Source organism: Mauremys reevesii, linkage group 2 (assembly GCF_016161935.1).
Source record: "Mauremys reevesii isolate NIE-2019 linkage group 2, ASM1616193v1, whole genome shotgun sequence".
Taxonomy (NCBI): Eukaryota; Metazoa; Chordata; order Testudines; family Geoemydidae; genus Mauremys; species Mauremys reevesii.
The window spans coordinates 47,883,198-47,909,954 of record NC_052624.1 but is presented as its reverse complement, the minus strand read 5'-3'; the positions used below and the strand labels follow the sequence as shown (position 1 = coordinate 47,909,954).

Sequence of the window (26,757 nt, the reverse complement as noted above, 5' to 3'; positions counted from 1 at the left end):
AGCTTGTCCCTTTAATGGCTAGAGACCTGGGGCCAGCAACCCTAGCTACTTAATAGGCACACCTGAGCTGGAATGAGATGATTCCCTTATGCAGGAAGCTGGGGTAGAGGGAGGTTATAATCTGGGGGCGGTTCAGGCTCAGTAAGAAAAAAGTAGAGAGGAAGCTGTAGTATAGACAATGGAAGAGCTCTTGCAGGAGACCCTTGACTAAGGGGTGGGTTTGGACCTAGAAGCTAGAGCCAGAGAGCTGAAGAAGGCTGACTGGCAGGGAGAGTACATTCCATAAGAGTAAGAAAAGACTCCAGTCAGGTAGGGCTGAGTGTGGCCTGGCTCAGAGAGCAGATTCTGGGGGAGAGAAGAAAAGTCCCAGGGCTGAGTTTTGTTTGGTCTTATATTGATGCAATTAAACACTGGGAAAAGGGGGCAATATTGAACAAAAAAACGTGTTTGGAGTTATTCAAGAAGTTCCTTCAAGGAGGAAACTGAGGCAGGCTGCTGCAGAACCACCCCGGCTGTGGGGAGACAGGGGGTGGGAGACAGCCACCCATTGACATGGTCCAAAACAAATCCTGGTTTACTACCTCCCTTCCCAAATTCCTCCAGAAAAATATGCCCTAACTCTGCCACTGCTGAAGCATAGTTTGGCCCTGAACAGCATCTCTCAAGTACCAATCTTCACAGCAATGCTGTACAGAGTAATGGGAGCTCTTGTACACAAAAACCAGTTACCTGCCTTTTCATAACTGTTGTTGTTCAAGATGTGTTGCACATTTCCATTCCTCTCTAGGGGTGTGTGTGCCTTGTGCACCGTTATTGGAGAACTTTTTTCCTCAGCGGTACCCATCAGGGTGGTTTGAGCACTCTCAGTTGCTGCGCGTACCAGTATAAGAGGGTCCCTGCCCTCCCCACTTCAATTCCGTCTCCCACTCTGATAGACGGGGAAGGAGGGCAGGTCATGGAATGGACATGTGCAACACATCTCAAAGAACAACAGTTATGGAAAGGTAGGAAACCATTTTTTTCCTTCAAGTGATTGCACATGTTCATTCCACCATAGGTGATTCATGAACAGATTAATGTGGAGGTGGGCCCAGAACAGAAATTGAAGAACGATCCATTAAAAACTGGCATAATTCCTGGACTGACTAGAAATTGCATAATGAGCATCAAAAGTGTGAACTGATGACCAGGTTCTTGCCTTACAAATGTCTTGAACAGGAACGTGCTCTAGGAAAGCTGCCGACACACTTGCTCTCTAGGTGAATGAGTTAATACTCTTGGGGGTGGCATAACATTAGCTCAGCGATAGCACAACCACATGCAAGAGGAAATCCTCTGAGTGGAAACTGGTATGCCCTTTACCCTGTACACAACTGCAACAAGTAACTGTTTGGGAATCAAAATGGTCTGAGGTCAATGTAGAAGGCCAATGCTCTCCTCATATCCATTGAATTAAGCTTTCGTGCTTCTGTGTGCAAGTGAGGCTTTGGGAAGTGTAAATGGGTCGACTCACCCCTGCGGCACCTCCTGCTGGTTGCTCTCCAAATTTAGGCCAGTCCAGCCCTGGAGCACCCTCTGCAGGCCAGTGATCCACCTGTTCTTAGGCCCCCATGTCCCTCCCTGGACCCGGTGCCCTTCTACATGGGGTGCTGCCCCCTAGCAGCAACCCCTTTCTCTCTCTGGGTCTCCCTTTCTGTCTCAGGGGACCCCCAGCCTCTATCCCTACCTTGCCTCAGTATTTGGCTACTGCCAGTCATTGTCTAGCCCCACACTCTGGGGCAGACTGCAGTCTCAGCCTACTCATCACAGGCAGAGTTGGGTTTGGACCTGCTGCCTTGGCCTACCCCTAGGTTGCCCTCTGCAACCCCCAGTACCTATTAGCCCACGGCTAGGCCACAGCCTGGGGCTCTCTAGGCTGGAGCTCCCCGGCTCTTCAGCCTTCCCCAACCCTACTTTACTCAAGTACCTGGTCTCTATTTCCCAGCAGCTAGGCCCATCTCTCTCTACAGCGAGAGAGAGACTGTCTGGGCTCCTGGCTTCCCTGCCTTTTATAAGGCCCTGTTCCTCAGTTTGGGGCGTGGCCCCCAGCTGCAGCCACTTCTCTAATCAGCTCAGCCTTGAGAGCCACCGCTCTCAAGCCCTGTCAGGCCACTTTTTAAACCCCTTCTCAGCAGGAGCACGGTCCACCTTGCTACAGGAAGACATTGGCAAATGAATTGTTGGGTTTATATGGAAATTGGAGACCACCTTTGTCAAGAATTTTGGCTGTGGATATAGGTAAATTTTATCCTTATGGAAAACCATGTAAGGAGATGCTGAGACCAAGGCTCTCGTTCATCCACTCTCCTTGCTGAGGTTACTATAGCCAGAAACACCACTTTCTTAGAGAGGTGGGGTAGGGAGCAAGATGTGACAGGTTCAAAGGGGGGGGCCATTCACATAGTTAGCCCAAGGCTGAGATCCAATGGGGAAACTGGCTGTTGAACTGGAGGTTATGATCAGTGCAACCCCATGGGTGGCAGGTGAAACCTAGGCTTGGGGTGGCAAGCCTGGCCCCTGTCCAGCCCAGCCCAGAGCAGGTGGAGGTGGAGGGTCTGCGACTCTGCGCCAGCTCACCACAGCTGCCCATGCGCCTCTCCCCAACCCAGCTCTGGCTGGGGCAGTGTGGCACTTCAGAGCCACAGCACAACCACAGTAAGAGCTGCACGGGCAGCAGCAGACCCTCCACCTGTCCTGGATGTGGGGCCGTGGTGGGTGAGGACACAGGCTGTGGGCTGCTCTCAGCAAGCCCCCCCACACCACAGGCAGGTGGAGGGTTCACGCAGCTCTGACAACTGGCCTGGAGACATGATGGGGATATCATGGAGCCGTGGGGCATGTACCTGGTGCAGTTCACCCTCATCCAGGCCGCCCCAGGGGGGGAGAGGGCAATTGCCCCAGGCCCCGTCCGCGCAGGGCCCCCCCAGTGTTTTCTGGGGCCCCTGCGGTTCCGGTTGAGCTCTCCCAGGCTCGCAGCGCACAGGTCGGGCCGGGCCGGGGGGTGGACCTGCCGAGGCGCGGGCATGACGGGCGGGCGCTCGGTCGGCGGCGGCTGGCTGGGACGGCGCGCAGGCGGCGGGCAGGCAGGTCAGCGGAGACCGCCACACCACGCACCCGCCCGCTCCGACTCGTCCGGGCGGCGGGCGACCTGCGGCTGCGAGCTGCAGCTGGCAAGCCCCCCCCCAGGTCCAGGCGCTGGGGTCGGCCGGGGCCCCCCGCCCCGCCCCCGCCCCCGCCCCCCCTGGGCCCCGGAATTCTCTGGGCGGCCCTGCCCTCATCCCCATCGCCTGTCCATTTTGTAGCATGAGGGAGACCCTGGCGCACCCCTATATGGAATGTGCCAGGTTGCAGCCTCTATTCCAGCTCCTCCAGAACCTCCTGTTGAGGTTCTGGCTGCACTTTTCCACACACCTTTTCATATACACACACCCTATCCGTGGCCCCACAAAGTTACGAGATCTCCTTGCCAACCTCCTCCGAACCTGTTATTCCTTAGTTGTCCCTTGTCATCAGTCCAGTGTCTCTTCCCACATGGCACTTGAGCCATTCCGACAGGTATTACTGAGGGAAACAGTTCTTTGACAATGGTGCATGAGGCATGCATACACTACAGTGGGATGGACGTGTGTAATTACTTGACAAAGAAAACTATGCTACACGGTTGCTTCCCTTGGCCTCACTGCTCGTACACTGCTGATCCTGCTCTTTCTTTGTTTCCTCTGCCTCAGCTAGGCTACCTCAGCAGTTCTGAGACAGCTAGCTGAGTCTGGGGGAAAAAATCTTCTTCCCTCCAGGCTGCTTTAGGTTGACCTCATCACACATCACTTCTGTTTTCTCTACAGCAGCATTCTTGATCACAGTGGAACTTCTGAGGCTGAAGATGACTGTCCTGTGCACAGTAAACAGTCTCCCAAGCTGAAGATCCATCCTCTAGTGACAGGCTCTTCCTCAAGGTATATTTGTTGAAGGCACCTTTCTTTCACAGTTGGGTTCCTATGCTTTTTCTTCAAGAGCATTGATAAAAGCCTTGTAGTTTATCCTCTCCTCCCATTATCTCCAACACCCACCTTGAGATGTTTATAGCTTACCTGATGTCTGGCTACCCTTATCAAAAGATCTAGAAACATTTTAAATGCAGTCATTCATTGTCCATCTCTTTCACCGTTTTTAAATGTAATTTTAAAGGAGTTAAAAACAGGAGACACAAAACATTAGATCAGAATACTGGGGGCAGGGAAGCAAAAGAAAGGGAGTCTCCTGTTTATGACTGGACAGCTGGTATCTACATTACTGACAGATTATTATAGCACTAGACAGATTTTTTCCATCTGGCTTGCCGTCTCGTGTATTCATGCAGCAGTAAAATGATCCAGCTACTGTACTCTGACTTCTGCAAAATATGAGGAGTGAGGAGGATGTTGTGCAATATCTAATGCAGTTATTTGTGACCTTTCCCCTACTAACCTTCATTCAAATGCACTGTCAAAGGAGCAATGGAAAGTCTTTGTATGTAGCTCCATGCAACCTTTCGCCTACTAAACTTAATTTAGCTGAACTGTGGACTATCTCAGCAACCTGACAAAGTTCTTGCCATTGTACGTCAGTACTTTAACTTTATGAGGAGACAGAAAGAAGAGAGTAGAAAGATATGTCCCTCATTAATACTACTTTCTACTTCTATTTTGCTTTTCTATCAGAGAATATCAAAGTGCTTCAAAAACATTCCGAAATTAAGTCTCTTGTTACCCTTGTAAGGTAGGTATTATGTCAATTTCACAAATAGAAACAGTATCTCAGAGATTAACTGACTTGCCTGTATTTGCACAAGAAGTCTGAGAGAGTCACAAATAGAACTCTCCTCTCCTGACTCCTAATCCTGTGCTTTAGACATAAGGCCATTCCTTCTACTTAGATTCAGGACTTCCTGGTATCCTTATAGAAAGGGACTATCCTTATTTTTGACAGGGATTGATGCAGGAGAGCAAGAAATGCTTTTTACTGTGTTATGATAAAGAGCAAAGGGATTTTCAATGTTGTGTTAAAGAATAAAACTGAAGCAAAGCTAAGAACGCCATGAGGAAACCCAAGAAAACACTACTGTGACTGAACAATTGAAAGCCTTATGGCTTCCTTTCACAACACCCACTTGGAGCAGGGATGCAGTAATGTTTCAGAAGTAGGGTGGCCAGGTGTCTGGTTTTGACCGGGAAGTCCAATCGAAAAGGGGACCTGGGATGGTGTCTGGTCAGATCTACTGACCAGATACCCAAAGTCTGGTTACTGCAGGCAGGAGAGGCAGGTAGGCACCAAGTCATCACCTGTGCCAGCCCCTACTCAGCCAGGGCCACCTCCTATTTGCATTGGGTGGCTGCAGCTCCCACACCTGGCTCTGCAGGCAAGTCCCTCCCGACCTACACAGGGAGTGGGGAAGAAGGGAAAATCAGTGAGCAACTGGGGGAAGGTGAAAGAGGAGCAAACAGGGCAGGGCCTCGGGGGAACAGATGGAGCAGGGCCTCAGGGGGAAGAGATGAGGCAGGGGAGGTTCTGGCACTCCTACAGGAGTGTCCAGTTTTTAAATATTAAAAAGTTGGCAACCCTATTCAGAAGAGAAAATTGAAATATTGACAATGAATAGATGTGATGAATCTCAGTGTTTAGAATCTGATATTGTGCAGTTTTCCAATATTATGGATGGTGGACAGGCATTGGTGGGCCATGTAGTGCTGGAGTCAGAAGGGGGACAAAGGAAGAGAGTAAGTAGGGAGCCAAAGCAGGAACAAACAACACTGTGGTTATGAGAAGTTGCTGAGTCATACTTAAAGTTGGTTCCATTTTAAGTATCTGCCATCCATTCTTTTCCTCCAGATGTGATTTGATTGACAATGAATCCAACCAAATTCCTAGGTTCATGGGTACTAATTAATTGATAGTCCAATATTCATAGGATGACCAGATAGCAACTGTGAAAAAATGGGACAGGGGGTGGGGGTTAATAGGCGCCTATATAAGAAAGTCTCAAAAAATGGGACTGTCCCTTTAAAAATGGGACATCTGGTCACCATAAATATTCAGAATATCCCTAACAATTTCTACCAGACAATGCCACCAGTAATGGTCACAAGAACACAAAATTACATTACTCAACACATGCTGTAATGTCCCCATTTATGAACAGTCATACTTACAATTAGTAAAAAATAAACAGACAATGTTGCAATATTAAAGAGAATATTTTTTTCCAGAAGCAATTATTGGAATAATAAAGCTCTTTTCATTGTTGGATTATACTTGTGGGTAGGTGGTATTCACAGTAGCCTATTACAGAAGTTTGCCTTTTGGTTTAGAAAAACATCTAGATTTTTGTGTTCCTGGGGCCTTTGCCCTTTATTAGTTGCGGGAGGGCAGCACTCTTGATATTCTCCCTTCAACAATTATGCTGTACCAGTATACCAAGAGTAAAATAGAACCCATAAGACTTTTGTTCACCCACTCACTGCTTAACGGTCAGTGGAATGCAGTGAAAATTAATGGAGTACAAAATGCATTTGAGTGATGATAAAAATATGAACAAAAGGGGCTACACTCTGTAGGTTTTTCCTATTTAGAACTCAGTGTGTAATAAGAGACTACTCTTTAAGGATATAGATGGTATTTGTATTAAGCAATGAGAGCAGCCAGGCAAATTATAAAAATGCCATTTGTAGGGGGATTAGAGCTAGAGAATTCAGACAGGGAAACTTCCCACCATATATGAAATCATTAACAAGCAGAGCTGATGTTAGGGCGCACCAAGCAGGGAAATTGCCCGAGGCCCTGTGCCACAGGGGGGTTTGGGCTTCAGCCCCGCATGGAGGGTCTTGGGCTTTGGCTTCAGAAACACTGCAGAAATCCAGCGTGTAAACAGGTAAGGGAGGCAGGGTGGGGGCCCATTCCTTAGTTTCTGCCCTGGGCCCCAGCAAGTCTAATGCCAGCCCTGTTATCCAGGTTGTAAGGTTAAAACTTGATTTTGAAAGTGGTCACTCTTGAGGACCTTTCCATGTTCTCAACTGATCACTACAATCAGCAGGGACATTTTTTTTTAAGTGCTTCCTAATCTGAGATGCTTTGTTTTTTATCGTCTGCATGACAGCTATGCATGCCTGGCAGGTGGATTAAATAACATTTAAATGAAATGAAACTCAAACAACTTTCAATTAAAATACAGTCTGCTGGCAAGAGCATTAGACTTTAATTTATTTTTAATTGAAGATTAAACCAGTCCTGTTAAATGTCCTTGTTTGTGCTATATAATTTCCACACTGCTACTTCTGTGATAGAATTTCACTTCTGTTTGGTAGAGTGAGTGCAGCAAGGGCAGAGTAGGAGAGGGGCATACAGGGAGGTAAAACAAGCAAATTGCAAGTGCACTGCACATGGAAGAATAAAAAGGGATAAAAGAAATAAGACCCAGGAAGAGAAAATGTTGGGATAAAGCATCAGAAGAAATCTAAGTACAGAGTGTTTTGTTCTATATGTTAAACTATATTTTCAAACAGTTTGGTTAAGGGCCCTATCCTCCTTTCCATATGAAAATATAAATAATATTGATTAGAGTTATACAGGTGGATGGAGATTATATCCCTTTATAGCATAGCTTTTAGTGGAATTTGGGCCTGCTGTGAATGACCAACCTTTAGGATGTCACCCTGGCTGGAATTATTAGCACCACATTTCAATTGCACTCCTTGTTCATTGTGCAGTCTTTTTTTCCTTTGCTTTTATTCGAGTGACTTCAGGGCTTGTGAAAATGCCAAACAGTACTGGAGACTGAAGTCATCTCTCCACAAAGCAGATAGAACACTTCTCCCAGCCCTAACTGTGACCAGAAGGGACCAGCTGAAGGTGGTTGCTCAGTCCATCATTCCCTAGCCCCTCTCTTGAGGCAACAAACAAGGATCACAAGGCGAAGGCCACTAGGAACCAAACTACCAGAGGGTCAAACAGTTGTCTTTAGACAGTTGGGCCCAGATCCACAAAGACATTTAGGATCCTAGCTTCCACTGCAATCAATGGAAGTTAGGAGCCTAAACACTTTGTGGATCTGGGCTTTGGTCATTATCAACCCAGGATGAGCACCCTAGAGGTGAAAAGCTCCAAATCCCATTCTCAGTCATTGTCAGAAACACTGAGTGCACTTCAGGATGTTCTTTGCACAGGTCCTATCTCCTCTGTGTTAATATCCATCCCCAGTACTACATCACAATTACAGCCCAACACAAAGGGAGAAATTAAAAACCTCATCAGCCTCCTATTCCAAGTTAGTCCCATACCCACAGCATTAGCAGGACAGCTGGAACCTTAAATTAGCTACAAAAGGAGGCAAACCAGGCCCTATAAAGCAACTGCTTCTTCCTGAATCTGCAATAGCCTCAGCTTCTTGGATTTAGCAGTATAGAAAACAGCCTCATACAGAAAACTGCCAAATAAGACTGGTTATGCAGGTGGCAAGTGGAATTTACAGCTAACAATTGGTTGAGAATTGCACACCCAGTTAGTCTATGGGGTAGCATCCTGTTATTTTTGGTGCCTTCTTCTCCCCTCCTACATTTTGGTTTTTTAGACTGTAATTGCTTTGGTCAAAGGCTGCCATTTATATTAGCATCACCAATCCCAAGTGTTCACAAATTGCAAGATTAAAAGAGAACTAATAGTTTGGGGTCTTTTCTTTGACATCATTCATGTGAGCCTTTAGGAGTCACGTTTCCTAGAGCCACGAGGGCTAATAACTGTTTCTAAATGAACGCCCAGGGGCTCTGGGCTGGAAGAAAGACAGCAGAAAATAGCGTGAGACACAAGAAAATGGGGAGAGGTGGCCCCACTCCGGCTTCGGAGGGTGGGGAGGGGGGGCACCGGGCCATCAATCTTAATGCTAAGTTTGCTATTATTGTGATTGCATTGCAGCAGCGCCCCGGGGACCCCAGGCAGGGGTCAGCAGCACCCCGTTGTGCTGCGCCCCGTGTAAACACCCGGGCTAAGAACCAGGTGACACCCTGAGCAGGAGCACAGCAGTGCCCAGCCCGGCACCAGCTGGCGGCGATTCCTCCCGGCCTGTCCCCAGGCCTGGCCCCGCCCCCGTTCTCAGAATTCTACGAAGAGCAGCTCCGGCCCCGCCCTCGGGAATGGGGGCGGAGTCGAGCTGTTTACTTCGCGGCGGGGCCCAAGACGGGCGTGGGTCTAGCTCCGCGGATTGGCTCGCTCTAGAAGGCCAAGCTCGGCCGGAACAACCAATGAGGCGAGCGGTGAGCTGGGTCCCTGGAAGGACTCACTCCGCGGGAGGAAGGAGGGGGTTTCACATTGATTTGCCTCGTAAACAAGGACACTGGAGCAGAATCTAGGCAGAGAAGCGGCCACGCCCCTACGCCCCACCTGCAAGCCGCCCTGCCGCCCCCGTTCCTTCCTCCCTGGACTCTCCGCGGCGCCCGCTGGGCTCTCTTGGGGTGAAGGATAGTACACACACCCCTACGCTGCCGGACAATGGTACTGGCCAGAACGCTTGGCCTGTCTCATCCTGGCCCAGGGAAGGTTCTGTTGGGCGCGGTTTGTCTGGAGCCACGCCCCCTGCCGTGGCCCCGCCCCGCGGGAGGTCGGTCTGTGGGCGGTAAATAGCGCCGCACGTGAGAGGCAGCTTCAGGCGTCGAAGAGCTAGAGCGGCGCGAGCGAGTATCCGAGAGCCAGTCCCGTCACCGCACCTGCCGCGCGCTGCGATGAGAGCCGCGCGGGTCGCCCTGCGCAGCGCCGCCCCTCTGGCGGCGGGCGGGGTCAGCGGGCGCGTGCCGCGCGAGGTGGAGCGCTTCTCCCGCTACTCGCCCTCCCCGCTCTCCATCCAACAGTTCCTGGACTTCGGTACGGGCCGGGGAGCGCGCGCGGGCGGCCGGGGGCAGCTCTCCTGCCCGCCTCAGGCTCTGCGCTGCCGGCGGGGACCCTGGCCCGTGACTGGCTCCAGCGCGCTGCCACTGGCCGGCTCCTTCCTGGGCTGTGTCAGGCTCAGGTGCCCCCGCCCCAGAGCCACGTGGCTTCTTGAAGCCCCTGCCCCCAGGGCCGCCCGGGGGGGGGGGGCAAGAGGGGCAATTTGCCCCGAGCCCCACAGGGGCCCCCACCAGAGTTTTCAGGCCCCTGGGCGGGGTCCTCACTCCTCGGGGCCCGGAAAACTCTTGCAGGGCCGGGCGCAGGAGCTTCTTCGCTCCCGGTCTTCGCCGGCGGCGGGGGGCCCTTCTGTTCCGGGACCCGCCGCCGAAGTGCCCCGAAGACCCGCGGCGGGGGCCCCCCTCCGCCTAAGACCGGGCTGCACTTCGGCGGCGGGGGGCTCCTGCCGCGGGTCTTCGGGGCACTTTGGCGGCGGGTCCCGGAAGGGAAGGGCCCCCGCCGCCGAAGACCCCGGGCCCCCGGAATCCTCTGGGCGGCCCTGCCTGCCCCGCCTGTGCCCCAGACCCTGGTTAGGGATTGCTGGGGGGGCCGCCCTCCTCTGCCGTCGGTCTGGGACGCTGCTCTCGTAGCGAGCATCCGAGATGTTCCCATTATAAACAGCGTGGGGGGGGGGGGCGGCTCCATTAGATTGGAAGTCAGCAAAGCCGAGCAGTTTGGCAGCAGCTATTTACCGCTGTACAAATCCGTTAGTACAACGAATGAATGAGTCTCAGATCAGGAATTTGATCGTATGTCTTGCTGCTGATATTGCCCGACGCCACGGGAGTGCTGCTCCCTCCGAGGTGCTGCTCTCTGACTGACTGGAGTAGTAACCGGAAGCCTGTGCTGCTGGCAAGTGTGCAGTGAAGCTGTATCAATTAACGTTGAATCCCAAAATATGCAGAAATTTATCTTGTACCTTAATATTGTTGATGGGGATCACCTTAAATAGCTCAACCGTTTGTATGTGTTAAACTGTAGTACATGTGAACAGAACAGATGTGATTTTTATGTACCAGTCACAATACGAATGCTTTGTTCTGCAAATCTTATTTTCAAAGCTGCTAAAGGTGATAAATCACGTTCCAGTGATGTGTTCAGATTTATGGGGTGGGAGTGGTTGGCAGACCACCTGTAAGAGTACACTGTTTATGTAGGCTACCTTGGCTCCCATAGGTAATGAAGAGGGAATCCCCCTGCTTGAACTTGACATGCAAAATATGTCTTTAACTAGATGTCATTCTTCAGATGTCTGTTTCTTGCTGAACTAGGTATCCACTGCAGTCATCTAGAAAACATCTAGAGTAAAGAGTTGTTGGTATATGTGCAGAAGAAATAGCCAATATAGCATTCTTCTTAGGTTGTTACATATTTATGCTCTTGTAATAATGTAATGCTGGGATTTGAGGGAGTCTAAAAGAAACCTGCTCACACTTGTAAATACATTTTAAAAAATACTTAACTGTTCTTATTTTATAGGTTCAAGTAATGGATGTGAAAGAACCTCTTTTGCATTTTTGAGGCAAGAACTTTCTGTGAGGCTAGCAAATATCTTGAGAGAAATTGACCTGCTTCCTGGTCAGTTACTGAGCACTCCATCAGTACAGCTGGTAAAAAGCTGGTAAGTGCAAAGGATTTTAAGTGCCCAGTACAGAATATGATAGAGGTGACAACTCTATACTAGATATCCTTGGAGTAAGAGAAGACAATAGCAAAGTATATGGTTAGAGGGCAACAAAGTAAGATGAAAGGAACTTCAGATATGACTTTACTCATTCATGAATCTGTATGATCTCTTAAACATCCTGGAAAACACAGTCCCATTCTTATCAACAGAATTGTAAACAGCCATAACTTGTTTTTACAACACTGCACAAGATGTCTTTAATAACATGTAGACTCTTAAGCACAATAAATGAAATCCTGACCACCTGCATATTTCTACATTAAAGTAGCCTAAGGTAATGTATAGTAAGTCTCTACGTCCTTTTGCTAGCTCTTTTTTTGGTACCAGTTTGTCAAAGGGAGCATTGAGACAAAATACAGTATGGAAGATTTTAGACTGTTCAACCACTATTCCTGTATTTAACTTAAATAAAGCCAAGAAAATCTGTCATTACTAATGCCTTGGTGTACAAACCAGACAGTAGTGAAAAATGTTACAAGTAATAATAATAAAATGAGATTATGAACTTGTAAAATGTTCAAACTGGCACTTTTTTAATCAAATGACTTGACTACACAATCAAACTAATCAAGTCTCTTTGACAAAAATAAGTTGTTTTTTTGAATTCTTTCAGCTCTCTAGAATTAGCACAACAATAGAAGAGTGAAGTGGATCCTATTCTGGCTCTCACATCAACAAAATTATTAACAGACTTTCAGTTGCAGATATTAAATTCCACTCTTTGACACTCTGAAATTTAGCCTGCATAATCTTACTGTAGGCAGTGGATGAGCCAAAACCAAACACTGCTTCACTTTCAGATTTTATGTAGAGTTTGTATGGCTGGCTGGCTGGCATCAGGGTGGGGAGGGTTGACGATAAGCATGGAACTATGCAAAAGTTAATTTTGAGTAAAATCTTAGAGCTATGGCAACTTATTAACTTGTTCAATTGTAATTTTTTGGGGAGAACTTTTTCTGCTACTTTAACATTTTTAACAAACAGTTAAATAAGCAGCCTTTTGATTTTTTGTTTGTTTGTGGACAATGTTTTCTAGGTACATTCAGAGTCTAATGGAGCTAGTTGAGTTCCATCAAAAAAACCCAGAGGACCACAGGGTTTTATCTGAGTAAGCATTTCATTTTTCATCTTCCTTTCTGTTACACATTCAGCTTACAATGACTGACTATGCTGGGTTACCAGCATAGCTGAAAGATCTAGAGACTGGACTTGTTTCAGTACAAGGTACATTAAGTGCTAACCATGTTGCAATACATTGGCTTACAGCAGTTTTTTAAATGAATGAGCCGTGTTGAAACTGACCAAGCCAATGCAATAAAGCTGACAAATCTTGATATCTTAACAGATCTTGTTTTCAGGGCCAACAAGTATAATAATATTTTTAACTTGTATGAGAGGGGGGAAAAAACTTAAACAAAAATACTCTGGGACATCCGATTTCAGTTAAAGTTCTATTGCAGGTTGGAGTACTGATTTTGGTTTGGTTTTGTTTTAATTCAACTCAGGTTCTGATGAACAAATAGACCTAGACATTTGATATTACTAATATTCCAGTGTATTCTTTCATTTCACCTACAGGCCAAAAAGCCCCCTCAAAAGAAAATATTGTGTATATGATTAAGACATAGGAAGTGGCTAGACATGGGAAAACCTTAGACAGGTGGAGAGAGAGAGTGTTTGCATGTGGATTGTAAGTGCTTTTGGCAAAGTCAAGCAATTTCGCTTGCCACTCGACCTTAGCCAGAAGTTTATTTATCTGCCCCTGGGAAAAGAATGACTTTGGCCTGGTCTACACTAGGAATTTACATCGGTATAGCTAGATCTCTCAAAGTGTGAAAAATCCATGTCCAGAGAAACATAGGTATACTAACCCTAACACTTGGTGTAGAATTCTTCCATCAACCTAGCTACGGCTTCTCAGGGAGGTGGATTACCTACATTATGGGAGAATCCCTCCCATCAGCATAGGTAGTATCTACACTGAAGTGCTGCAGTGGCACAGCTGTGTCGCTTGTGTAAACAAGCCCTTCAAAGTGAAAATCATCAGAGAGAACTGACCTTTTATGAGCCCGATCACCATCCAGTTATTCTGATGTAAAACTGAAGTAATGCATTGGTGAATCAGGCCCTGTATTTAGAAAGTGAGATTTTCTGTTTAGGTTAGTGATGAGGTCCTTCCTTTGAAGGTTATGCTGTGAGGTTGCCTTTAAAACACAATTGCACTTGTTATAATTTTTTTTATATAAGCACTTTGACTAAATTAGGGTTTCTTTGCACCCTACAAATTCTCTCAAACAAGAAATTCTCTGTAGAAACTTACCCATGTGCAGTCTTAATATTTATCTGAATGTGTCTTGTGATTATCTAGCTTTATAGATACACTTGTTATAGTCCGAAATAGACACCATGATGTTGTTCCTATAATGGCGCAAGGAGTAATTGAATACCAAGACACCTTTAGAGTGGACCTAGTCACCAATCAAAATATTCAATACTTCTTGGATCGATTTTACATGAATCGTATATCCATCCGGATGCTAATAAACCAACACAGTAAGTCTTCACTTTTCCCTTGAGAAAATGTATTGTACATGTTGTGGAACATGTTAAAGTAAAAGTTTCTTATGACTGTTAGAGGAGTGTCTCAGGTGACTTCATATGTCACTAGTGTTTTAGTATTTTTTAACTGCAGATATGAGCTACAAGAATACCAGAATATTTATATAAGTTATCTTAATTTGGAACTTCAATGTTAACTCTAAACTAATGAAAAGGCTTGTGTGGCAATCTAGTGATATCCTCACCTATGAATAAACTTTTCAGCATTTCTCTCATGTGGCCACTATGGGCTTTTCTTGTGGCCACAACCTCCTGGGCAGTAACTGGGGGTGGGGAGCAGAGCAGTGGCCCCTGCGCCAGGGCCACCAGCTAAACTTGGGACCTGCCCCACTCTGGAGCCACAAATGCCAGATGAGCAGGCAGCTACTGAGTTCCCCACCTTCCCAGGAGTGGTGACACTCAGACTTCCACCCTGGGGTGGCGGTGGCAGCCTCCTGTCACTGGGCTTCAGCTTCCAGCCCTGGACCCCAGCTGTGAGTGCCAGCCCTTGGCTTACCACCCCACTGCATCACCCCTGGCCCCCACTGCCTCCTTGGCCCCCCATCTATCCCCACTGGTCCCCACTGTTTCCCTTTCCACCTCCCCATCCAGGGCTCAATATGTTCCCTGGCTTGCCAGGGCTGGGTAAGTCTGCTGTGAAAATTGATATTAACAAACATTCAATTACTTTTCACAGCAGCAGACTTACTAGCTAGCAAGTCTCTTTTAAAGGCAACCAATAAGCAATAGAAATAACAAAGACAAGAATGTGCAAAGCACCTTTATTTGTGTTTCTATTCTGTTTAGGTCCAGTAAAGAATAGAGACAACTGTACATTATTATTAAGGCTGCAAAGAAAACCTTTACATAAATAAATTAAAATGATTTGGACATGTATATGTGCATATTTATTTCTCCCCTTCCCCCCCCAAGTTAATTAAGTATTTTACGAAAAATTGTCAAAGTGGCCACCAGCAAGAGTTGGTGGCCGCACTCTGAGGCTATCAAAAAAATTGTTGTGAGAACCCCTGTTTCAGACGTTGATCCACCAGTAAAAAAAAAATCAGCATAGTTTGTGTCTTTGAAATAAGCAGTAGTTCTCTGGGCACCAAACCCTCCCTATCCTTGACTCTTGAAAATCTAGACTATTTTTCCCACTGGATTTTTTTTGGGGGGTGGGGGTGGGGGGAGGAAAGCTTGGGAAAAAAAAATCTCCAGTATCTCAAATTATTACTTGCCCCCCCCCCAAAAAGGAATCTTTTCCTGATCAGAGTATGTGAATCTGAACTGACTTTTTTCATAATTTTGTTGCTTACCTGAAATGAAATGTAATATTGGTTTATCTTAAACAGCACTTCTTTTTGATGACAATACCAACTCGGGTCACCAACAGCACATTGGGAGCATTGATCCATGCTGTGATGTGGTGGGAGTGGTGAATGGTATGTACACTGTTAAATCAATAGGCTCTCTCTTCATGGTTAGCACTAACTGTTTGCAAGTAGTTTGACATTCAGACAAAAGATACACTTATGTGGGGTGCTGAAAATGACTTATTTTAAGTGCCTGACAGTTATATCAGCTATAGACTAGTTGATCTCCTGGTTTTAAAGATGGTGCAAAATAGCAGAAGAATCCATCTAGAAGTAATTTAAGACCTAATTGATCAAGTATTAATGAGTGGTAGATAAGGTGGGAGCAGTCCATGGCAAATCAACACCAGCTCTGTGTGGTGGCAAACTTCTTTCACTCTCTAGGCATCTGTTCTACAAAACTCTCAAATTATGCTGTAAAACCTAGCAATGCTGCTAAACTTGCATATTTATTCTTAATTCTTACTACATTCATCACATGATGCATATCTATTATAAATATTAATGTTAAAAACATGCATGTTTACATTTACAACATAACAGATATGAATGTAGTATGAAGTGATATGTTGCCAAAGAAAATAAATTGCTATATTATAACATCGTTTTGCTTTACTACTGCATACACTTACTTTTGTAAAATTTAAAAAATATTGCAGATGCTTTTGAAAGTTCCCGGAGACTCTGTGACCAGTATTACTTAGCTTCTCCAGAATTAAGTCTTATTCAAGTGAATGGTAAGATAATGGCTTAATCTCTTATTTGCAGACTTCCTTATCAATAGCCTAATTGACTTCTCTAGCTCTTAGAAGGAGACCCTTTCACTCAATCTCTCCTTAATGCTTTTGTCAGAGTAGTCCGTACATGGCTTCCTCTTGAAGCTTGTTTACCAGATGCCTAATCTCATGTTTGCTCCCTTCCACTTTAAGCTCTTCCAAGTTGCCTTTTTCACATCAGTTGTTGGATTTCAACAACTGGTCTCTGCATTTTGGTTCTCATTGGCTTTCTGACTCTCAAATATGAACATTCTATTTTGAGGTGTGGTTCTTGCAAATCCTGCAGAGAACATACTTGACCTGCCCCTATATTAAAAAGCACAAGCACTGGCATATGATGGCAAGGAATAAGCTCTCTTTACACTTAGAAAGTGGATGCAGGACTAGAATCCAGGAACTGCTGAGTTTTCATCCACACTCTGCGTGTGTCTGATTCTGGGCGATTAATTCTTGCCCACTCCATAGGAATGCTAAAAATTGAATGATGTGCACAGTCACTTGAAAACAACTCAGTGGTGTTCATGAAATAATACATTGTATATGATGTGCTCTGGGGGGGGGGGATAAAACTCTTCCACTCATTTCCTTATTTACTATAGCATGACATCAGTTGCTTATAGTAGAGCTGATTTGGGAAGCAAAAGCAACAAAAGAAAAGCCTTAAAATGGGGGAAATGTTTCTTTTTCCCCCCTTCTAGGAAGAGTGCCAGGACAACCCATTCACATTGTTTATGTTCCTTCCCACCTCTTCCATATACTGTTTGAGCTCTTCAAGGTTTGTAAACCCACATTTCCGTTATGAGCATGCCATTGCCCAGTTCTGTGAGCGTGAACTAATGTATTTCAGTCTTTAACCACTTTTGGTTTTAGTTTTGTCTTGCCTAAGATCATGAGGGAGATACAGCCCATAGAGGAACTATAGCTCTGGTAACTAGAGGAATGGATGGTGGCAGCAGATAGGAATGACTTGGGATTCAGATGTAGTGGAGTGTTGGAAAAGGGGGGGGGTGTTGTGTGGTGGAGGGGGATATTCTTCCCTTTATTGAGCTTAGTCTTATGTATTCTGGAGTCCCTTCTGTCAGTGAAGAAAGAAGGGCCTTATGGTATCTATCAAACTTGTGATGCACAGAAGGATATGCAAAGAGAGAGGAATGGGAAACATCAAAGGAGCATGCATCCCTGTCTAAACATGTTAGTTAATGTCAAATACAAGATTGGTGAGGAATAAATAAAATCCCAATATTTGTGAGGTAGGGAATATAGTGTATGTGTGCTCTTGAAAGAAAAGAGAATGTGGTGGCAACAAAAATAGACCAAGAGGTAATGGGATTGAAGAGGTGCTGTGTGGTTTGTTTGAGGTAAAGCACCCAGGACTCCACAGTGACCTGGGCATGTTCTCTTAGAATCTGACTACAGCTTTCCTTTTTAAATTTATAATGTCTAATCTTCATGTTGGGCAGGTACAGCTTAATTTCTGATATGTATATTGAAGTGCCCTTTCCAATAATTCAACCCCAAATAAAATATCTTTGGGAGTCACTTCAGTTGCAAGTTTTTCCTTCAGTCCCACTATACTAAATTGCTAAGACCGTTCCCCAAAGACCAATCAATTGGGGAGTGTGTGTGTGGGGGGGGGAGGGGAGAATGTAGTCAGCTCTTTCTAACAAAGACCTGGTATGCACTTGGAAGAGGGAGGTGCGGGGAGGACAGAACCACACCAGAATGTACTATCTGTGGTGCTGCAATAGTAACGTACAGTTAATTGAGCCAAACTCTTCTGATGATGGTGATTACCTTAATTTCCATAGAATGCCATGAGGGCAACAGTTGAACATCAGGAGAACAATTCTTCCCTTTCTCCAGTTAAAGTGACTGTCGTTCTAGGAAATGAAGACCTGACAATTAAGGTAATCTATTATTACTTGACTGCAATAGCCCATAAGTGAAATAAAGACTGAATATTCCACAACAAATAGCAATAGAAAATCTTGCTGACTTATAACTGTAGGACAAAGTTAATATCTACTATAGCAGTGGTCCCCAACGCGGTGCCCGTGGGTGCCATGGCGCCCACCAGGGCATTTATGTGCCCCTGCCTAGTGCCCAGCAGGGGATAGAAGCCGCAGCCCTATGCCTGCCGGGGACAGAACTCTGGGCTGCATGATGCGGGCGCCAGTGTTTTTGGTCCCCGGCAGGCGCAGGGCCGCGGCTTAAGCCAGAGAGAAACCGCAGCCCTGTGCCTGCTGGGGACAGAGAACTCCAGGCTGCGGGCACTGGCGTTCTCTGTCCCTGGCAGGTGCAGGGCTGCAGCTTCTCTCCGGCTTCTCCAGGGCTGCAGGCACCGGTGTTCTCTGTCCCCAGCAGGCGCGGGGCCGCGACTTAAGCCAGAGAGAAACCGCGGCCCCAAGCCTGCCGGGGACAGAATGAAGCCTGCAGCCCCGGAGTTCTATGTTAAAGTAAGAATAATAAATATATTACCCTTTTTATCTTATGGATTCATATATTATGTATATTGTTTTTCGTATTATTTAACGTACAAATACAAAATAAGCCTTGAAAAATTGTTGGCACCCGCCACACTCTTCTGAAAACACGAATGTGCTACTGGCCACAAAAAGGTTGGGGACCACTGTACTATAGTGTCTTCAGCTGTAGATTACTTTAGACAGATTATTTATCAGAAATCTAAGCTTTTGTGGTATCTGATCAGGAATAACTGATGGGTTACTGGTGGATGGGTTCAGGTGCTAATGTTCAATGCTATTCCTAGAACAGACTTATAGCTGACTAATTTTTTTAATCAGATCTCTGACACAGGAGGTGGTGTTCCATTGAGGAAAATCAATCTCCTGTTTAGCTACGTGTATTCCACAGCACCGAGACCAGTGATGGACGACTCTCGTAATGCTCCTTTGGTAAGATCTGAAATCTATAGTAATTTTATAAAGGAACAGTGCAAGATAGAGTAAAGTACTTGGAATCGCCTCAGTCTCACTGCTTTGTAAGATAGTCACAGGCGAATTGAACGTCGCAATAAAAAATACATGCTTTGTTGGAACGGGACCAGTGGCGTTCTAAGGTTTCAGCATTTTTCTTCATTTGTACCTTTAAAAGTATCTCTGATCTCCACTTTAGGCAGCTTTTTAATGTCTCATGCCCTTTCCATTTAAAAAAAAACAAAAACCCAAAACCCTCTCTTCTTGCACATTAGATTTTATTTTATTTTTCCCCCCTAAAGTGAAGAATTACCTCTATTTGGTGCAAAAATGGTGGACAAAGCAACTACATGTTACAGGGGGCAGTCTTTCAGTGGCTTCTGCTCCCTTCTTGTGCCCCAATCCTATGTTAATAGCCTTTAGGAATTCTGTTCAAATTGGGCTATATGTTTGTTTTAAGAATGTTAGCTTCTCCCAGCAATGCTTGAGACTAGCTGGGATTTGTTTCTAATGACTGTTGGGTCAAAAGCAGAGACAAGTTGGTTGTCTAACAACCTGTGGACATCTCTATGCTAGAATCCCTCTCCTTTCAAGAGCCTCAGCTTGAAGGAAGGAGCAATATTTCAGTGATCTCTGCTCCCTATCCTCACTCCTCCCCATAATAATATCCTGATGGGTTTTGTTGACAACAGCTGAGCCAACAGTTTGCTGCCAGGCGGAATAGAGTAGAGGCCATTGCAAGGGTTCCCTTCACTTTTTCTCTGAAGCTACATAGCCAGCCATTCTGCATCTTGGTTCTCTTCCCTCACTTGCACTCTTAACATTCCTACCCCAAATTTGGGCCCTTTGGGGGACAAGCTTAGAACACAAGTTCCTTTGCCATCTTTCCAGCTCTCTGCTTCTGCCTCATTCAGGTTAAAAAGAGAAGGGATGGCTGAGGAAACTTAAATACAAAATGTAAAAGTGAGAGGTGTAAAATATATAATTCCCCAATTAAGACTTGAAAGATCTTTCAGCATGTTTTATGATTGGGGATGAGTAATTTTTTTCATAAAGTTCCAGTGTTCTAAATGAGACTTGTTAACATTTTTTTTGCGGGGAGGGAGAGCATCTCCATTACTGCAGAGCTTTTCAGGGACCTAAACTGTCTCCCTGGAACAGTCGTCATGCTCTCTGGAAATAGAAGACATTTTGATGTATTGTACTTTACTTATTTCTAGGCTGGTTTTGGGTATGGCTTGCCAATTTCTCGTCTATATGCCAAATACTTTCAAGGAGACTTGAATCTATATTCTGTACCAGGTTATGGAACAGATGCTGTTATCTACCTGAAGGTATGTGCTTTTGTTACATGAAAGTAATATTGCTGATTGCTGATAGGTACACTTATCCCACTTAATTGACATTAAAGTGTGGTTCTACGTAAGAGTGACTGAAGGCCTAACTTGGCCTGCAGACTCTCTGTTGCTGGTGAGCTAGAAATTACTCAGCTTGATTTTCAGAGCTGAGGGCAAGTTTGTAGGGTAAATAGAAATTGCACTAGTTTTCAGCTGGTCCAATTTACACTGGTATTTGAGGTTTCTTCCCCCCCTGACCTCCCCCCCCCCACAGTTGTTAAGTAGAAACTCTTGTGCCTCAATTCTAACCAGCACTCCTAGCCCATAAGTACAAAGATTCAAGTAGTAGATCTTCAATCTTCACTGATCATTGTTTTCAGCAGTGAGATGTCCAGCCTTATAAGGAAATATAAATAGTTGTTACCAGTAACTTATCTGTTCAACAACTATTGTACAGATGCTGAATTCTGGGTAAGATAAATACTTCAAATTATGTCAGATTCTTCGTTAAATAAGGGTCCAGTCTACTACATACACCAGGTTTCTGCAGGTAACTATAAAAACAAAGGTTTTTAGCAATCTTTTTGCATCTACTACTGAGAGATACTTGCGTTGACTGCAATACAAAACTTAACTGTATTTTAAGTATCTAAGCACAAGCTATAAAATGGGGTGTGTGTGTGTGTGTATGTTTTATATTTATATGTATATATGTGTTTTTCACTTCACAGTAACTTTTTATTAATACCATCCCAACCTGTCTCTACATCATAGAATCATATTATATCTGTAAAATGGGGTGAGACGTACAAACGCCTCTTCGGGCCTTGTGAGAAAGGGGTTGTCCTGCTATATCTGGGATTATCTTGATTGTAAATCACCCCCAAAGAAGTCATATCATGCAGAACACAAATAGGTTCATGGCCTGTAAAATCTGACCACAACATGACTTGAATCTTAATGACAGCACATCTTTCTCCTGTCCAAACTCTCCATGGCAAACATAAGCACAACAGAGCACACTGCTGTGGCCTATTACAGATGCAAAAGACTAATGCTCACCTGACTATTAATCAAAGCACGTGGCTTTCTGTGTAACTGTAGTATCAGTGGCTCAGGTCTCTAAAACTTATTGTGACATCTATATTGCTTTGTTTTTTTTAATGGTATATTTAGAACTCTTATTGTCGTGGAACAGTGACCTAAAAGAGATCGTTGAATAAGTAATTCCTGTGTTTTTGTTTTTGTTGTTTTTAGGCTCTTTCAACAGAATCAATAGAAAAGCTCCCTGTGTTCAACAAGTCTGCCTTTAAGCGTTATCAAATGGCTACAGAGGCAGATGATGATTGGTGTATCCCAAGTAAACCAAAAAACTCAGTGAGGCAAAGTGCAGCCATGTGAAAGAAGTGTCAAGTTGTATGAAGAGACAGTTTGATTCCCTTCTATCAGGACTAATGCTTGAGGGCATTACTCTACAGTTCCTTCCAACAGGTCCTGGAATAGGAGGACTGTCAGTCTGTTGGAATAAGGGAAGGAAAGATCATGCTGGAGGTTATAGTCTAGACCAGGGCTGGCATAACGGGTGGGCAACATGGGCGCCTGCCCTGGGCGCCATGGTCAAAGGGGCACCATTAGTGCTTAATTTGTTCCAGAGCTTGCTACCGCTGAGCCCCAGTACCTCTGGTCTGCTGGTCAGCAGCTGCTGCTCTCCGACCACCCAGCTCTGAAGGCAGCGCTGCCAGCAGCAGCACAGAAGTAAGGGTGGCAATATTATACCGTCCCACCTTTACTTCTGCATTGCCACTGGTGTTGGCATTGCCTTCTGACCTGGGCACCTAACCAGCAGCCACCACTCTCCAGCTGCTGTGGTCAAGAGGCAAGGAGCTAGGGTGACCAGATGTCCCTGATTTTATAGGGACAATCCCAATATTTGGGGATTTTTCTTTTATATAGGCACTTATTACCCCCCCACACACACTTGGTCCTGACTTTTTTTTTTTTCCATACATGCTATCTGGTCACCCCAAAAGGAGCAGGGTGGGCCTGGGGTGCAAGTCTGCAGAAAGGAGCTCAGGGCATTGAGGGGAGGCAGCAGGGGCAATGGGGAGCCCAGGAAGGCAGTGGGGTCCAGGAACAATGGGGGAATGAATGGGGAGGCAGTAGGGGCCAGAGGCACCAAAATACAAGTTGCCCCAGGGTGCCATTTTCCCTAAGGCCAGCCCTGTCTAGACTGCATGATTTGACCTGTGCAGTTCAGTACAAAGCGAACCTAAAGATGTGTATATCTTTCAATGTTACCCTTACCAAAAAAGGCATATAAGAAGTTCAGATTAATACTTCAGTTTTTCAGGTACATGATCTGAGACTTGATGTAATAGATGTATACAGTTTCTGAACCATGTTTACTCTTGAATCTCTAAATGCTGACACTTGGGTACCTATTTTTCTCCCAGAACAGTCACTTAGAGCGTCACCATGTTACAGAACTCCGCAGTTAGGTGCGTATACTGGTGTACAATATCGTCCTATTCAGATCCACTTTAACATGACCGGGCAGCAGCAGGATAGGAACCTTTAAGGTGTGGCAGGTTGGCTGACCCACACATGGCTAAGTATCTTATGACATTAGAAAGTCCCATTTTTCTCCCTGTACTTCCCGATGGTAAATGTTAAACAACTTTTATTCCAAAAATAGCTTGCTTAGATAATTTTTATTTCTTGCCCTGAATGGGCAGAAGATTGGTGTCATTTTCAGGAATTGTTTTTTGTTTTTGTTTTTAAAAACCAGCAAGTTGTGTTCAAGGTAACTTGGAGAAGGCTGTGTCTGTATCTTGGGGATGCATGTGACTGTGACAAACATAATGACGCATGTAGTCCACATCTTTGAACTGTAAGAGCTGTGCCAAACATATAGGCTTGGATTTTTCAAAGGAGCCCACCTATGGAGAATCCAGTACTTCACATGAACAACTAGTATCCATGCTCAGTTGTGTGATGGTTTTGTAATGCAGATCATCTTGGCTAGAAACAGAGAGAGCCACTAAACATTTTTGCTGTGGACATCAGATTTGAGTTAATTTTTAATCCAAGCAATAGTAGACTGTTGTACTACCTTATTCAGCAGAGTGAGTTTTAACTGGTACTGTGTATAACTGTACTGTATAGTTTTTTATTCCATTAGTATAGCTTTAGTCCATGTGTGTAGTAACATTTCAGAGAATGTTCCACCTTCAAAAGATGTTCAGTGTTTTTGTAGCTCTTTTGGTGTAGACTCTCATGTTGACCTTGAGAACTTGTAGATTCTTACAAATGTTTAATTTGTTTTTTATAGAAACTGTTTTAGAAAAACTTAGCACTGAAACTACTTAAGTTTAACTACTGAGCAAAATGATTTAATGCACTGCATAAAAGTTGGTGAATTTAGTTTATCACCTTGCATGATCTGGAATTTCCAAAGATGATCTGATAATCTAAACAAATTATAAAATGGGCTGACCACATAAATTTTTCTTCCTTATTAACTCTTTAGAATCAAATATCTTTAATCTTAAAAAATATAGGGATGAAAAAGGTAATCTTCACTGTGTCACAGTGCTTCAGTAGCTTATAGATCTTGAATGCTAGACAAGGTCATGAAGTGCACCTAGACAATCTCTCATTTCAAGTAAACATAAATTTTGGCTCTTTCTCTAGGCTCATTAATGCCTGAGCATGACCTGTGCTCTCATGCTCTTTAGTACTTTTGTAATATATAACCACATGTCCCTTCCCTGGAGATGAGTGCCTTTAGTTTCAAAACATCACGAACACTTTTATGCTGCTGTGAATAATGTTGTTAATACTTGCAGGTGGAAGTATTCTGAACAGCATTACCTTTAAGCCTATATTGAATTATAGGGCAACTTCCTAATGCTAAGTGAGTCTTTAGTACCACCTCTCTATTCAAAACACACTCAGTGCCATAGGTGGATATCAATATGCATACCAGATCAGCACCCCACAAGGAGCCTCTTTTGTATTTAACTACTTTGCACTAGAATCTTTTAACTGTTTTTGAAGTTTGTTTTGACAAGGCTTCTGATTTTAATCCTTGTACTGTACATAAGTGTTATATAATTTTGTAATAAATATTCTTTTAAACTGGCTTGTTCTTTCACTTCATTATTGCGGTGGTGTAGCTGCTCAGGGTGTAGCTTTGTTTGTGGGTTGTAGAACCTCCATTTGTCAAAGTTGTAAAGTGAGCTTTGCAGAATATCTGCCTGAATATCTTGCTCTGTCAGCACTTAGTATTGTGGTGGTTTTTTTTATTGTAATATTTCAGCAGACTCAGTAGGGAGGATTCAACTCCGTGAAACAACAGTGTTTTCTTTTTAATAAGGACTGAAAGTGCACACATACTTACAGTTAAGGTAACTCTTTGCAATTTGAGCATCATGTACACACCTGCCAATTTTAAATGTTTTCCTTATGGTCTGATCTAAACACAGTGGGCCTAAAAGATAATCATAAAAGATAATCTCAATCTGGAAGACAATATAAGCCTTGATTTGATGCACCTTTCCATCTCTCCTGGGTCACTTGCAACCAGTCCTCCAGGTGTTTTCCAGAGCTCTTTATATGGGGCATTCCCAAAGTCTTTCATAGCATAAACTGCTTCTGTATTTAAGGGGGGGGAGGGGAAACAAAAAAACTTTTGGCTGCCTTGCCTCCCACGTGCCACAAGGATGCTGTGATTTTTAAGTACAGCTCTTGCTTACATGTCATCCTAGGACTTTTTCTCTTCCTCAAAGGAAAGGAGCATGACATCTTCAAAAGATGAGCCTGGGAGCTTAAATTCATAACTTTGCTAGACAGCTAAAACTCATGAACTGAATATGGCTTATTACAACAATCTATAACCCACTTAACCTCCCATCACCCCTTTCCTCACTGTAACTGGAGAGGTATTAATAGGCCTCCTCAACTTGAGTGATCCCTTGGAATATGTGTTAACTACTTACTTTAAACAATGTGTTCCACCTTGCATTTAGCTATGCTACTTGGAGTGCATTGCCCAGTCCTGAAGAGCTCTGTGTAAGCTTGAAAGCTGGTCTCTCTCACCAATAGTAGTTGAGCCAATAAAAAATTACCTCACCCACCTTGTTTTTCTAATATACTTTGGGGGTTTTTAAGTAATGGAGTGGTTGGGCATAAAGAATAGCAATGTCACCACCCTATTAGTAATAAATTTGTAGTGCCAACTGAGTAAATATAGAACCTATGGACTAGGACCCTATGCTGTTAAGAATTGTATAAAAAACAATGGTCATCCCTTCCCCAAAGACCTCGCAATCCAGGTGTGGGGCAAGAGAAAACAGATGGGAGAGTACAATTCTACTGGGATATTACTAACAACCCAGATGTTGATACTCCACTATCCTTATCCATAATACTTGTAGAATCAAGCTTCTTGCTGATTGGTATAGCCATGTCTTTAAAAAACAAAAGTGACCTCTTTATCATAACTGCCAAGAGAAAGTGGAAAGATGCATCAAAACTAGCATTTACTGAATGGTCTAATAAAAATCAGTGCACTACATGAGTCTGAGGGGGAACAATAGTGAAGGAAAAACTGGGATGTTTCTTAACTGAAGAAAATATCAAGAGCATATTTTGAATATGTCCTGCAATGTTGCTGTTTATCAATTATCACTTAACATTTTCCCAGAAGTGAGGGTAATGTTTGTACAATATAATTATTGATTTTAAAAAACATTGACCAGGTTAATTTTAAAAATCAAACATAGCTTTTCCTACATCACAAGCTGCTATCTTCTTCTGATGCTAGTTCCCTATCCAGTTTTCAATGCAATGTGGCATGTAAAATGTATGTTAAATTTTTTCTTAATATTACTTTTCCCTGTGAGCAATTATTGTAGTTGCCAAAGGAACGGGGTGGCTCTAGGCACCAGCTAAACAAGCAGGTGCCTACGGCAGCAAAATATATGGGGCAGCATAATGCTGTGGCCCTAGCTCATACCTCAAGCAGCATCCTGGGCTGGATCCTGACCGCCCCGGGGAGCGGTAACC

At 44.5% G+C, this 26,757-nt stretch overlaps 1 protein-coding gene and 1 long non-coding RNA gene across 2 annotated transcripts; both read left to right on the top strand.

The window, feature by feature from the left end:
* Positions 1 to 2,157: 2,157 nt before the first annotated feature.
* On the top strand, positions 2,158 to 9,188 carry LOC120397811. The gene is made up of 3 exons (XR_005594017.1): positions 2,158 to 2,277; positions 3,882 to 3,992; positions 8,980 to 9,188. It is a non-coding gene; the product is annotated as an uncharacterized LOC120397811 (long non-coding RNA).
* A 429-nt stretch (positions 9,189 to 9,617) lies between these two features.
* PDK4 (pyruvate dehydrogenase kinase 4) lies at positions 9,618 to 24,832 on the top strand. The gene is made up of 11 exons (XM_039524339.1): positions 9,618 to 9,921; positions 11,461 to 11,602; positions 12,705 to 12,776; positions 14,037 to 14,221; positions 15,619 to 15,708; positions 16,299 to 16,376; positions 17,114 to 17,190; positions 18,224 to 18,322; positions 19,220 to 19,330; positions 20,572 to 20,685; positions 21,946 to 24,832. The coding sequence occupies exons 1-11, from the start codon at positions 9,783 to 9,785 to the stop codon at positions 22,087 to 22,089; spliced, it is 1,251 nt and encodes a 416-aa protein (XP_039380273.1). The 5' UTR covers positions 9,618 to 9,782; the 3' UTR covers positions 22,090 to 24,832.
* The last annotated feature ends 1,925 nt before the right edge of the window (positions 24,833 to 26,757 follow it).